The 12,753-nt window shown below is 48.7% G+C and overlaps 1 protein-coding gene across 2 annotated transcripts in view; it reads right to left on the reverse strand.

The window, feature by feature from the left end:
- The window catches only part of SMARCC1 (SWI/SNF related BAF chromatin remodeling complex subunit C1), a 60,705-nt gene that overhangs the window by 19,268 nt on the left and 28,684 nt on the right, over positions 1 to 12,753 (reverse strand). For both annotated transcript variants that reach the window (XM_014890427.2, XM_088173463.1), the window contains exons 20-22: positions 9,223 to 9,481; positions 8,275 to 8,436; positions 739 to 794 (exon numbers count right to left, since the gene is read on the reverse strand). In XM_014890427.2, coding sequence (XP_014745913.2) covers positions 739 to 794; positions 8,275 to 8,436; positions 9,223 to 9,481 — 477 coding nt within the window. The remainder of the gene's footprint in view (positions 1 to 738; positions 795 to 8,274; positions 8,437 to 9,222; positions 9,482 to 12,753) is intronic.

Here is a 12,753-nt window from a genome sequence, read left to right on the forward strand (position 1 = left end):
ATTAATAATTTTAAAATTAAATGTACATATATCATTAATCTTATTAAAATACATATTAAACATTATATTAATACATAAACAAATTAAATAGCAATAATTAAAATATTAGAATAATTTCGCAGCAATTAAACTGCTACCCTGGAATTTCAGGATACCAGTTTAATCCAGTTTATAACTGAAACACTCACTACAGTTTGAGGGTGTGGAATTTGGGGTTTTAGAATATAGAAATAGGTGTGGGACAAGATGGAGGCTCTTGGGTGTTGTCTCTTTCTTCCTTCTTGTTCCTTCTTCTCAGTTTTAGGTGGCACTTTTTAAATTGGATAGTGTGGGTCACAGGTGTTTGGTCATTGGGTCAAGAGTATAAATAACATAGATGTTAGCTCTTAATTGGACAGTTAGGCTTTAAAAGACCTTGTAACCAGCAAGATTCGCTGACATTTTCTCATTTTTAGCTTGTTAGCTGGAAGTGCTGCAGAATTTACTGTAATAAAGGTAAGAATTAATAAACAACTGAGTCTGAACATGAAAATCCATCTCCTGTGCTTCAAACCTGCCTCTGACTGAAGGCAGAGAAAAAAGAACACAGGCACTAAAATGTGGTGCCACTAAAATGTGGTGCCATTACAATGTGGTGCCACTACAATGTCACAACTGTCCCCTGTCCTCCAGGGCCCCCAGACTCGTGAACTGAGGGCTGCAGTGCCAGAGCTGTCCTGGCAGCACACCCCAACTCACCTTCTCTGCTGCCTGCCCCTCTGCCTCTGTTTCCATCTTCTCTTCCTCAGCTCCATCTGGGAAACAAAGAGGGGAGGTTTCAGAACTGCCCCCACAGCCACTCCCCACTCTCACTTTTTATTTTGGGTGTCACTCAAACCTGTTCCCTGCAGTGGCTTCCAGGACAGGCCAGCACTGCAGAGCCCAGACCAGGCTGCTCCAAACCCTGCCCTGCCCAGCCTGGGCCATTCCCTCCTCCCTGCAGCCCTAAACCACACCAGGCAAGGCCCAGCTGGTGTAAAAGTGAGACCAACGTGAGGGCAGAAGAAGAAATAATAAAGATAATGATGAAGGGGTCGCTGATCCAGGTGCTGGATGGGCAGCAGGAGGGGAGGAAGAGCTGGGAGTGCATCCTGACACAGCCCTTGGCAATTCATTTATTGCTTTGTAAAATATTGATTTGTGATGTTCCTGTGATGACAGCTGGTTCTGGAGATCAGGGATAACAACCATGGAAACACCATGGAGGTGCCTGGATCATGTCCTAGAATCCCTGGTATTTTGTGGGATTGTTCAGAAGTTCAAGAAATCCCAATTTATCCACAGCTCTGTGAGGAGGGACAGGAGGAAGCACAACCTCGTGGTCCTGGCCCAGGATTTCACAATTTAATGTGGAGAGGCATTAAAGGAGCTTATTGAGATCCTGGACTGGGGTGATGCAGAACTGCTGGTGACAAGCCCTGATCCATCTCTAAGCTTCTGAAGACATCAGCTGGTGCTGGGGGCTCATTTTCAGTAATCCTCATTTTCCTGCTAATTCCTGTGTGCTACACTGAGGAAAAACAAGGCATGACGTGTTCTTCTTGAACAGCAACACTTCTGTAGAGAAATTTTTACACAAGCCCCTTCCATCTATAAGAAAAACCAACTAAAATATCTGACTGAAGGGTAATAGTTTTCCCTCTTGGCCTATTTTAAGATGATAAACCCACTTATCTGAACTATCTGCACCATAATTCAATTTAGGGAGACTGGGGACGTTCTTCCTCACAGGTTTTATCTCTCAGAGTTAGGATTTAGTGACCCAATAATGTCACAGGGAAAATCTCGATTAGATTTTGTCAGACAGCTCTTTCAAGCCTAGAAGCAGAGTTCCAAACTGGGCTTGAAAGTGTCACTCCTGCCAGGGAAGGGAGGGATTTACAAAGAAAGCTGGATTCAATCCTTGAAGAAAAAAAAACAGGGGAGACAAAGTGCAGACCACACTGAGTGTGCCCAGGTTGGTGGAACTCAAACCAAAAAATACTGCACAGAAATACCTAAATATACATTCCTGGTGGGGAGGATCATCAAGATCACCCCAGTGCCACCCCTGCCGTGGCAGGGACACCTCCCACTGTCCCAGGGTGCTCCAACCTGGCTTGGGGCACTGCCAGGGATGCAGGGGCAGGACAGGAACCACTGCATGGACCCTGGGAGCTGTTCAGGGACTGATGCTGCTGCTGTGCAGGAATTCAGAGGATCCCAGGATCCCTGAGGCTGGAAAAGCCCCCCCAGCCCATCCAGTGCACCCTGTGCCCAATCCCCACCCTGTCCCCAGCCCAGGGCACTCAGTGCCACCTCCAGCAATTCCTGGGACACTCCAGGGATGGGCACTGCAAACCTCCCTGGGCACTTCCAATCCCTGCCCACCTTTCCATGGGGAAATTCCTGCTGCTGTCCCCCCTGAACTCCCCTGGCCCAGCCTGAGGCCGTTCCCTCTCCTCCTGTCCCTGTTCCCTGGAACAGAGCCCGACCCCCCCACTGTCCCCTCCTGCCAGGCAGGAGTTCCAAACAAACAGGACACCCCAGAAGGTCAAACTGCTCCCCACGCACTCTTTAGAGAGGATTTTCTCCAGGAACAGCACACAGAGCATCTCCAAGTGCCCTCAGCCCCTCCCTCGTGTCAGGACACATTGGTGGACACCACCCAAAGCCAAGTGCTCCTCCCCATTGGCAGGGACACCCTGGGAAGGAAGGGCCGTGTGACACCAAGATTATTGCAAACATCCTGATTGAACCTGGCTTCCCTGGTTCTGCTGCTGCAATAAATGTTAGGCTAAAATTAGGCTGACAACTTCAGACAGGTTGTAGTCAATGGGTTTTGAAAAGTGTTTTCCTGCATCAGCTGCAGACCCTGATGTGCAGTGACAGCACAGTGGCTGCAGCTCCCAGGGCCACCAGGTCCCAGGGGTGGGACAACAGGTTCAGTTATCCATTGTTAATTTGGGGGGAAATGAGTTTGCCCGGGTTCTCAGTCACAGGCTGCCCAAAGGATGCCAGAGTCATTAAGGATGGAAAAGACCTTCAGGACCATGGAGGCCAAGCTGTGCCTGATCCCCACCTTGTCCCCAGCCCAGAGCTCTGAGTGCCACCTCCAAACTCCACCACCTCCCTGGGCAGCCCCTTCTAATATTCAACCTCCTTCCCATGAAGAATTCCTCAGGAAGTGCCTCAAAAGAGCAGAGTCTGGTAAAACTTAATCCCTAATTCCAAAATGAAAGGATGACACAAAGCCCAGAACTGACCTTCTGCACAGCCATGACAGAATTGCCTCTGGCCCCTGGCACAAACACAACTGTATGGATTTTCCTGTGGGATCTGATGAGCTTAATGGAAATCCATCCCAGAGGAACTGATCAGCTGGAGATCAGTGTCCCTGGGACAAATGGGGAAGCCTGGACTTTAAGGAGAGAGCCCCTGAAATGCCTTTCCCCTGCACCAAAGATGCTCCTGAACTCTCTTGAGCAGCTTTGGTGTTGCACCTTGCAGGAGGTGGAATGAAGGATCCCAGAATCCCAGAATGATTAAAGCTGGAACACACCTCTGAGACCATGGATTCTGTGCTGTGCCTGATCCCCATCCTGTCCCAGCCCAGAGCTCTGAGTGTCACATCCTGGCACACCTGCAGGGATGGGCACTGCAACCCTCCCTGGGCAGCCCCTGCCAATCCCTGACCACCCTTTCCATGGGGAAATTCCTGCTCATGGCCACCCTGAGGCTGTTCCCTCTCCCCCTGTCCCTGTTCCCTGAATGAAAGGACATTTCTTAGGTGAGGAAGAGGCAGGTGGTTGTGAGCCACCACAGGACACCTCTCAGGAGGGAAAAACCACAGTGAAATGAGGAATCATCACCTCTCCAAGCCTCCCCTCCCACCTGAACCAGCAGCTATTCTGTTTCCATGGAATTTTGTTCTTTCTGCACAGAACACTGAGCCCTTTTCTCTAACACATGAACTTGGAGCCCAGAGACTTCACAGAGAACTTAAATGGACTTTGTGCCAACAAGGAAACCTGTGAAACATTCCCTGTAAGAATTCCCTGTGTTACCAAAGAGCTGCAGAAGCAGCAGATGCAGAAGCTCCAGTGTGAGAGGAGCAAACAAAGCTCTGCAAACAAAAGCAGAGTCACCTGCCTGACTTCAGCTCAGCAAACACTTCAGGATGCCCTGCAGACACCCCAGACTCCTCTGTTCTCACTGAGGCAGCACAGCACCTGTCACAGCCAGCCTGGAATATTAATATTTAACTGAGAGGAAACACACAATGGCTGTGGAAATATCCCGGGTATGATAATGGTGCTGTTATTTAAAGCCTTTACATTTAAATCACTGAACCCTTTCCTTTAAATCATTTACATTTCCCACAATAAATCAGGGCTGCACAGCCACCAGAGCTGCCTCTGCTCCTGCTTCACACAGCCTGGGGGCTCAGCAACAGGGGGGCTCCATGGGGGAGCCTGGGGAGCTGGGAGAGCTGCTGGGGAAACTGGGAGAGCTGGGAGAGCTGCTGGAAGAACTGGGAGAGCTGCTGGAAGAACTGGGAGAGCTGCTGGGGAAACTGGGAGAGCTGCTGGGAGAACTGGGAGAGCCTCAACAGCTTCTGTGTGAGCCCCAGGAATTCCCCAGGACAGGACTGATGGGCTGAACCCCCAATGGTGCAGAGCCAGCCCCCAGGGCCCAGACACACCCCAAGTTAAGGAACACTCTGGAATCCATGGGTTTAGGAATGTTTCCATCAGCTCAGAGCTGTCACCCCAGAGAGCAGGAGAGAAATGTCCCTGCCAAACACGATTAAAATACCTGGGTGTATGTGCCCTCCTTGTGTGTGCTTCTCTGGAGTGTGTTTGGGAATGAATCAAACCCATCCACAGCATGGTCAGTGTAACCCTGCACTGGTGCCCTTTAGAGGTTCAGGGATGCAGGAAATCAAAGCAGAATTCCCTCACCCACTGGCACACAGCAGCTCCAGCCTGAGGCCCCCAGGACTGGTGTCAGTGCAAACAATGACTGGAGTAAGAGCTGAAATGTTCAAGTAACTCCAACACAGCCCCTTCAGTGTCATCAACCACCTCTGGAATGACATTTACAGAGACTTCCTAGAAATTATAACCACCACAGGTGTGCTGGATACTGCCCTTCTCTGGAGCTCAGTCCCAGCCAGGAGAGCTGGGTCCTTGTTTGCTCCCTCAGGCCATTTTCCCTGACACAGCTGCAGAGCAGCTCCAGTGACTGTTCCACAGCCTGCTCTGGGGCAGGACTCAGAAAATTCCTGACATTTATGGTGGGGAACTGCTCTAAAACCTTACAGCAGCTGTGGCTGCCCCTGGATCCCTGGCAGTGTCCCAGGCCAGGCTGGACAGGGCTTGGAGCACCCTGGGACAGTGGGAGGTGTCCCTGCCATGGCTGGGGTGGCACTGGATGGGCTTTAGGGTCCTTCCAACCCAAACCTTTATTGGCTCTATGAAAGCAGGAGACAGAGCCCACCACACTCACCACAGCACCTGAACCACTCCTGTCTCCTCCTAACTCCACTAAAGCCTCCCTTTATCAACTTAAAAGGAATTATCACCAGCTTTTAGAAAACCTAACAATGAAGACTTAGAAGAGGAGATTCTTGGGTATTAACTTAAGCTCCTCCAATCTGTTCCAGTCATTTTCCCTTTTCACATTCCATATTGACTATAATTCACTGATATTAAGTAGTTTTTAAATTATTATGGAGCTCTGATATAATTTTATTTTTGAAACATAACAACTAATGAACTTAAGCAGATAGTTGGATTTCTCCATAGTTGCATTTAAATACAAAACCAGCACTCTGTGATTCCATGACAGAATGGATGGAGGGACAGGACACAGGGAATGGCTTTGAAGAGAAAGAGGGCAGGGATGGATGGGATATTGGGAAGGGATTGTTCCCTGTGAGGCTGGGGAGGGACTGGAATAGATTTCCCAGAGCTGCCCCTGGATCCCTGGCAGTGTCCCAGGCCAGGCTGGACACTGGGGCTCACCTGGGACAGTGGGAGGTGTCCCTGCCCATGGCAGGGGTGGCACTGGGTGATCCCTGAGGTCCCTTCCAGCCCAGCATCCTTTGTTTCTATGACACTGTAGCAGCCAGTGAACTTTATTCCCATCAGGAAGCCCAGGCAGATGTTTTGATCCCTGCACAGCTGCTCAGGCACAAGCCCTGGTGTCCGAGCACGGCCAGAGCCCACGGGACAATCCCTGCCACGGGCAGCCAGGGTCCCTGTGCCCAGCTCTGGGGGGTGGCAGGCACCACAGATTGCTGAGTGACCCAGTTCATGGGCTGAGCAGCTCCCCCAGGGAGAGCCATCTGCTCCTGTCCTAATTTATTCCATTAGCCACAGCCCCGTACAAATCGCATTAACCGGGCTGGGCAGGGCTGGGCCCCACAACCAACTGTGGGGTGGGCTCTGCCCTCACCCCCCCAGCCACACTGCCAGGCCCCTCTGAGTCCCCCTGGGCCCAAATCCTCCCAGAGAAAGGGCCAGCCTGCAACGTGGCAATGGGGAGAACTCAAAGCAGCAAATGTGGTTGGGGGACACGTTCAGGACAGGAGGAAATGGCTCAGGCTGGGCCAGGGGAGCTCAGGGGGGACAGCAGCAGGAATTTCCCCATGGAAAGGGTGGGCAGGCATTGGAAGTGCCCAGGGGGGTTTGGAGTCCCAGGGAATTCCTGTATAGGACACTCAGTGCTCTGGGCTGGGGACAAGGTGGGGGTCAGGCACAGCTGGGACTCCGTGACCTTGGAGGGCTTTTCCAACTGAAATGATCCTTTGAAGTCCTTAACAACCCACAGTGACACGTACCAGGAGAATATGGGAGAAAGGAACAAAGACTGGAAGAAAAATTTAACTTAAGCTGACCTTATTTTAAAACAACTCTGAAATGAAGCTCAGCCCCAGACGGAGTAACACAGAGATTTGGTTTATAGTTGACTTGTAAATAAACCCTAAAGCCTTGTCCTTCCAGCACAGCTTCAATGCCTGCTGTCAGCTCTGAGGAACAGGGAGCAGCAGATATTCCAGATGTTTCTCCTCCCAGCACACAGTGCACCCCATCCCAAAGCACTGGGCTGCCTCATGGCAAGTCACGCCCCCTGAGTGCAGAACTGAGGTATGTGACAGAAGGGCTGAGTGGTTTGTTTGCTTCTTTTCTAATTAAGAACTATCTTGGTGATTTAAATGGCATTTTGCAATCTAATTCACTGGGTAGGTTTGCAATGGACATTAAGTGCTATAAATAGCAGCCCTCCATGGGCACCAAAGCCATCCCTTGTGATGCCATCCCACAATCTGGCACCTTGCTCGTGTCCCTGGCTGGGGTGACAGCAGGTCAGCTGTGCACATCCCAAACCCAGCCTCCCAGTCAAGCTCCATCACATCCTGCTCAGCTTCACCCAAAGCCAGACGTGCCTTTCCATGTCCAGTCACTAAAGTCACTGCAATCATTTGTGATAAGCTCACAGCAAAGCAGGAGCCAACAGGGCTGAGAGGAAAATAACAGTGACAAGATGGTAGATCTGCAAAAGCAAATGAGGAGAGCAAAGCCTGAGAAAGCCATGGGGATGGAGTGCACTGTGCCTGCTCCTCCTGCTGGGGAGGGCCACGAGGGGCACACAGGGCTGCACTTCCCAGGGAGCTGCTTTGACACTCCACAGCAATGAGGAACCAATTTGCACCAGCCAGGGTTTCAGAGAAAAGACTTAACAGCAGAATATTTGCTGAACATGGCAGAAATTAAATCAGACCTTGTTAACACTCACAGGTAATGCCCAGCAGAATTCCAGCCCAACCAGAGCCAGGACAGGATTATCATGTGCCAGTCCAGCACTTCAGAAATTCCTCTGCTGCTGCCTCCACAGTGAGTACCAGATTCACCTCAAAACCCACTGCCCCAACCCCTCAGCTTGCTTTAACACCACAAAGGCAGCATCCTCCAATATCCCAGCTAATGGAATATCCTGCTCTGGAATTTCTGGTCATTCCACTCAGTGCATCCCATGCAACAGCATTTCCACATAGTGAGAAAAGGAAACGAACTCTCCAACTCAAGGCAGTCCTAAATCCCTCAGTTCAGTGTCCAAGTCACTCCTGCAGTGGGCAGGACCCCTGCCCTTTTCCCCAGCCACAGGTGCCATGTGCAGCAGAGCAGGCTGCAGGCTTTGAGAGGACTCAGAAGGAATTGTCCCCACGGCATTCCCGGGTACAGCACTCACCCATCCTGTCGGGCTCGTCGGGGCCCGTGCCCGCGATGCAGCTGCTCTCCAGCCCGAAGGTCGGATCCACCTTGCCCGAGGCTCGAGCTGCCTCCTGCACCTTCTTCACGTGGGCTTCCACCAGCTCCAGGGGCACCTCCTCCCTGACCCTGGAAAACTCCTCTGTGGGACAGGACACAGAACGTGAGCCATCCTGGGCCTTCTGCAGCAAATTAAATCACATTTTCTCTGATCAGTGTCCCCCTGGGACAAGGGGAACTCTCCAATATCTGGCTCCTTCCTGGTTGATTTTGTCTTTCAGATGTGGTAGAAAAGAGTCTCTTCCCAATTATATAAAATTGTGTTTTATGTGGAAAAACAAAGAAAAAATTGAATGGAAATATTTTATCAAGGGGACACATCCAATGTCCACTCAAGACTTGAACCTTCTAGTGCAAGATGTCCCTGCCCATCGCAGGAGGTGAAAAGGGAATTTAAGGCCTGGGAATTCTAGGATCTCTGGCAAGTAATTTCACACAGGGTAGAAAAGGAGAACTGCAAGATTCCCACTGAATTTAGCCAGAGCTGCAGTGGTGGCAGGGGGCAGAGCAACACCAACCACCAGGTGAAAACAGCAGGAGCAGGGAGGGCAGGAGGCAACAGCAGCCACTGCTGGCACTCAGTGGCCTTTGGGAGCCACTCCAGCTCCACAGAGTGTGGGGATGGAGGGTGGGGAGATGACCCAGGCAGGGTCACCTGGAGCAGGTGACACAGGGATGTGCCCAGGGGGGTTTGGGATGTCTCCAGACAGGCACACTCCAGACACATGGGGGAGGGACATGGGGTGAGGACAAAAGGGCTCAGGGACACGGGGGTCAGGGACACAGGGAGGTGAAAGACTCAGGGGATGAGGGACACACACAGGGTCGGTCAGGGACACACGGGGGTCCCACTGGCAGCACCCCATACCCAGGGCAGCCTTGGCAGCGGCCGAGGCCACGCGTGGATCCACCACGGAGGCCAGGAAGGCCACGGTGCTCATGACGGGGTTGCCTGACTGGCTGAAGGGCACGGGCTGGTAGGCCAGGGGGCCCAGGGACGCGTCCGAGTTCTCCAGGTACGGGTCCTCGATGGGCAGGCGCAGGAAGTGCAGGATGCACTCGTCCTGGGTGCGGCTGCCCACGTGCTCTGACACCTTGTTCCAGTCATCCTTGTACATCTCCAGAGCCTGCAACACACAACTGCAGCTGCACACTCCTGACACACACATTTATATATATATATATATATATACACACTAATATGGGACATACACATGCTAGGTATTATAGTGTATATATATAATGTAAGATACATAACATAGAATTCATTATATATCATATTATGTATTATATATAACATAATATTCTATATTATATAATAATAGAAAATAATATAACACAATGATGCATCTTTTGATATTATGTATTATATATAATCTATAATAATATATATTTGTATTATATATAATCTATAATAATATACATTTTGTATTATATATAATATACAATAATAGATATTTTGTATTATATATAATATACAATAATATATATTATGTATAACATATATATTTATATTATAACAATATATAACCAATTATATAGAATTATATATAATATCATAATACATACAATAATATTATGCATTATAAAATATATATCATAAATTACATATCCTACATCATACATATCCTACATACCCTACATCCTATATATCATTTATATCACACATCATATATATCATTTATCATACATCATAAATAATTTATCATATGTATAAATGTATAATATATATTATGTATTTATATATTATATATATTATAAAATTGATGCCTGAGGTTTGAAGTTTTCCTGCCCTGCTTGGGTGGTGAAGACAAACCAGCCCTATTCCACCTAAGGACTCAAGGACAATTTCTTCCAACTTCTGGCCCCAAGCATAAACAATGAGGAAAGAGGAGGGCAGGCAAGCAAGGAGGATGGAACTTCATTATTTGAGGCTGTTAATTGGACAGCTGACTCCTGCATGCAAATGGACTAAAACCTATAAAAATGTGGCATCTCCTTGGCTTCCATCCTGGAGCCATCCAGGCACAACTGTGGCATTGGAACTGCCAGGGTGTGACCTCTGAAGGGCCCTCAATAAATATCCAATCAATAAATATCCAATCAATAAATATCCATTTTATTCCCCTTAACTCTGTGAAGCCTCTGTTCCAGCTCCTCTAGGCATCATTATTATTACTTATTATATAATATATTATATATATACTATAAATATATTACTAATGTGGCCATTTTTAGTGACCTTTTTTAGGGATTTTTTGGTCATTTTAAGTCAGATTTTCCCCCTGGATCTTTTCCCAGCCTTTTTCCGTGTTTTTTCCCCCAGGAATCCCTGGAATCTCGCCGGGTTTGGGGCTGTCTTAAAATAATTTAGCAGCAAGGAGCTACTGAAGGCCTTGCATTAGTTCCTGAAAAACCAACACATTAATCCTGTAAAGCCCTCCAAGTCACAGCCTAATAAATTATTACTCCTTAACAAGCCATTTTTTCCCCTGAGAATTGTTTTAGTGAATTTTCTGGACAGTATAAAATAAACACTGACATATCCTGAACCATTAACTTCTACATTTCTGAGAGGATTCACAGTGCAGTCACCCAGGAAAGGCAAAACACCATTTGAGTTTCTGGCAGATGATGTTCAATGTAAAAATGAGTTTTCCCAAGGCAATCTCTCCCACAAGGCTGAGAAGTCCCAGAAATCTCAACCTTCCAGCCTGACTAAACTCTGGGAGCTGGGCTGGATGTGCCAGGGCTGCCCAGGAGGACACCCAGGGTGGCAGAGCAGAGCACAAGGGACACACAAGGTTCAGCCCTTCCCAGGGACCACTGAAAATCCAAACTGAGGCACCAGCCTGGTGCTCAGAGTGGGAAGGGCCCAGAATATGGAATAATTCCTATGGAACAGCAGGAGCAGGCTGGGTGGGGCAGGGGAGGGGTGGGATGAGCCCTAAGGTCCCTGCTAAACACACTCGGCTTTAGGGCAGCTCTGGAGGAAAAGTGTTTTAGTGTTTGTTCAGTTAAAACAAGCTCTGAGAATTCCTCAAGGACAAAACATCAACCTGGATGGGGCCCTGGGGCACACCCTGGCTGCAGAGGCTCAGCTGAGCTCGTGGAAATGCTCCTGTCTGCAAAGGTGTGCCAACAAACTGCCTCGGGGACAGCTCATTCCATCCAAAAGCATCACAGATGCAACTGGAGAAAAATGCCTGAGCTGCCCCAGCGGGCAGCACTGCCCAGCCCCTGACCCCAGAGGGATCTCAGCTTCAACCTGGCTCGAGTTTCTGTCTCCCAGGCACTGCTGAAAGGCTCTGGCTCGCTGCTCCTCCCTTGCAGCAGCGCTGGGATGAGCTGGGAATGGCCCCGGGGAGCTCAGCTGGGTGGGGAGAGCAGCAGGAGCCCCCCGAGGGTTGTGAGAGCTGCAGCCCTGGGCACTGCCCAGCCTGCTCCCCACCCCGGCAGCCCCCAGCCCCTGCTGAGCCCCTCTGCTCCCCCTGGCCCTGGCAGCAGCACTGACACTGCTCAGCTCACACTCAAGGCAGATATTCACCCTCTGCCCAGCCTCCATCTCCCTTTCCCTCATTTCATCCCTGCCCTCTCAGTGCCCGTCTCCATTTTTAACCCCAGCTCTGCTTCTCAGCCCCCAAATTTCTGCTTTCTGCTGTTCTCCTGCCAGACAAACCCTCGCTGGCAATAAATATCCTTCCTAAAAATAGCTGAAAATGCATTTAACTCTGCCTGAGCCATGGAGGGGCTGTGCAGAGAGGGGTTTTGTGAAGGAAAACTCTATTTCCTCCCCCAAATTATTCAGTCAATAGGCAGAAGGCCAATCATTATTTCAGATACGATTTATTATTTGGAACTTCACTGCCTATCTATTTGCCCAAAGCTACCCTGAGGATTTAATTGGACTGAGCTGGCTTGTTACAGCTGAATTACTTATGCTTGAACTGATATACTCTTTACTGATTTATTCATAGAGCAACTCCACGAAAAAGGAGGAATAAAAACATTAATTTAAACTCATTAAACAGAATTGCAATCTCAAGATTTGGGGGGTAGGGGTTGGTTTGTTTTAAACACAGAATATGTCACTGGATTATTTCACTGGGCTACAATGTGTAGTGTATAAGCTAAAAACATACAAACCAATGAATTTTAAATAATAGTACTATTAATAATAAATATTTAAATAATGTATTTAAATAAATAAATAAGGAAAGAAGTCAGTATATCAAGGCATTAGCCTTGTTTCTCCTCACAAGAATGCCATGGAAAACATCTTAGCTGTTTACACTCTATGAGCAAAATTTTTCCATGTGCCAATAGAAAAGTATTGGCTAAACAGTGAATATCAACATAAAATAAACAGGGAAAAAAGGGAGATTTTGGCTGTTTGATG

This window comes from Sturnus vulgaris, chromosome 1, assembly GCF_052056855.1.
Source record: "Sturnus vulgaris isolate bStuVul1 chromosome 1, bStuVul1.hap1, whole genome shotgun sequence".
NCBI lineage: Eukaryota > Metazoa > Chordata > Aves > Passeriformes > Sturnidae > Sturnus > Sturnus vulgaris.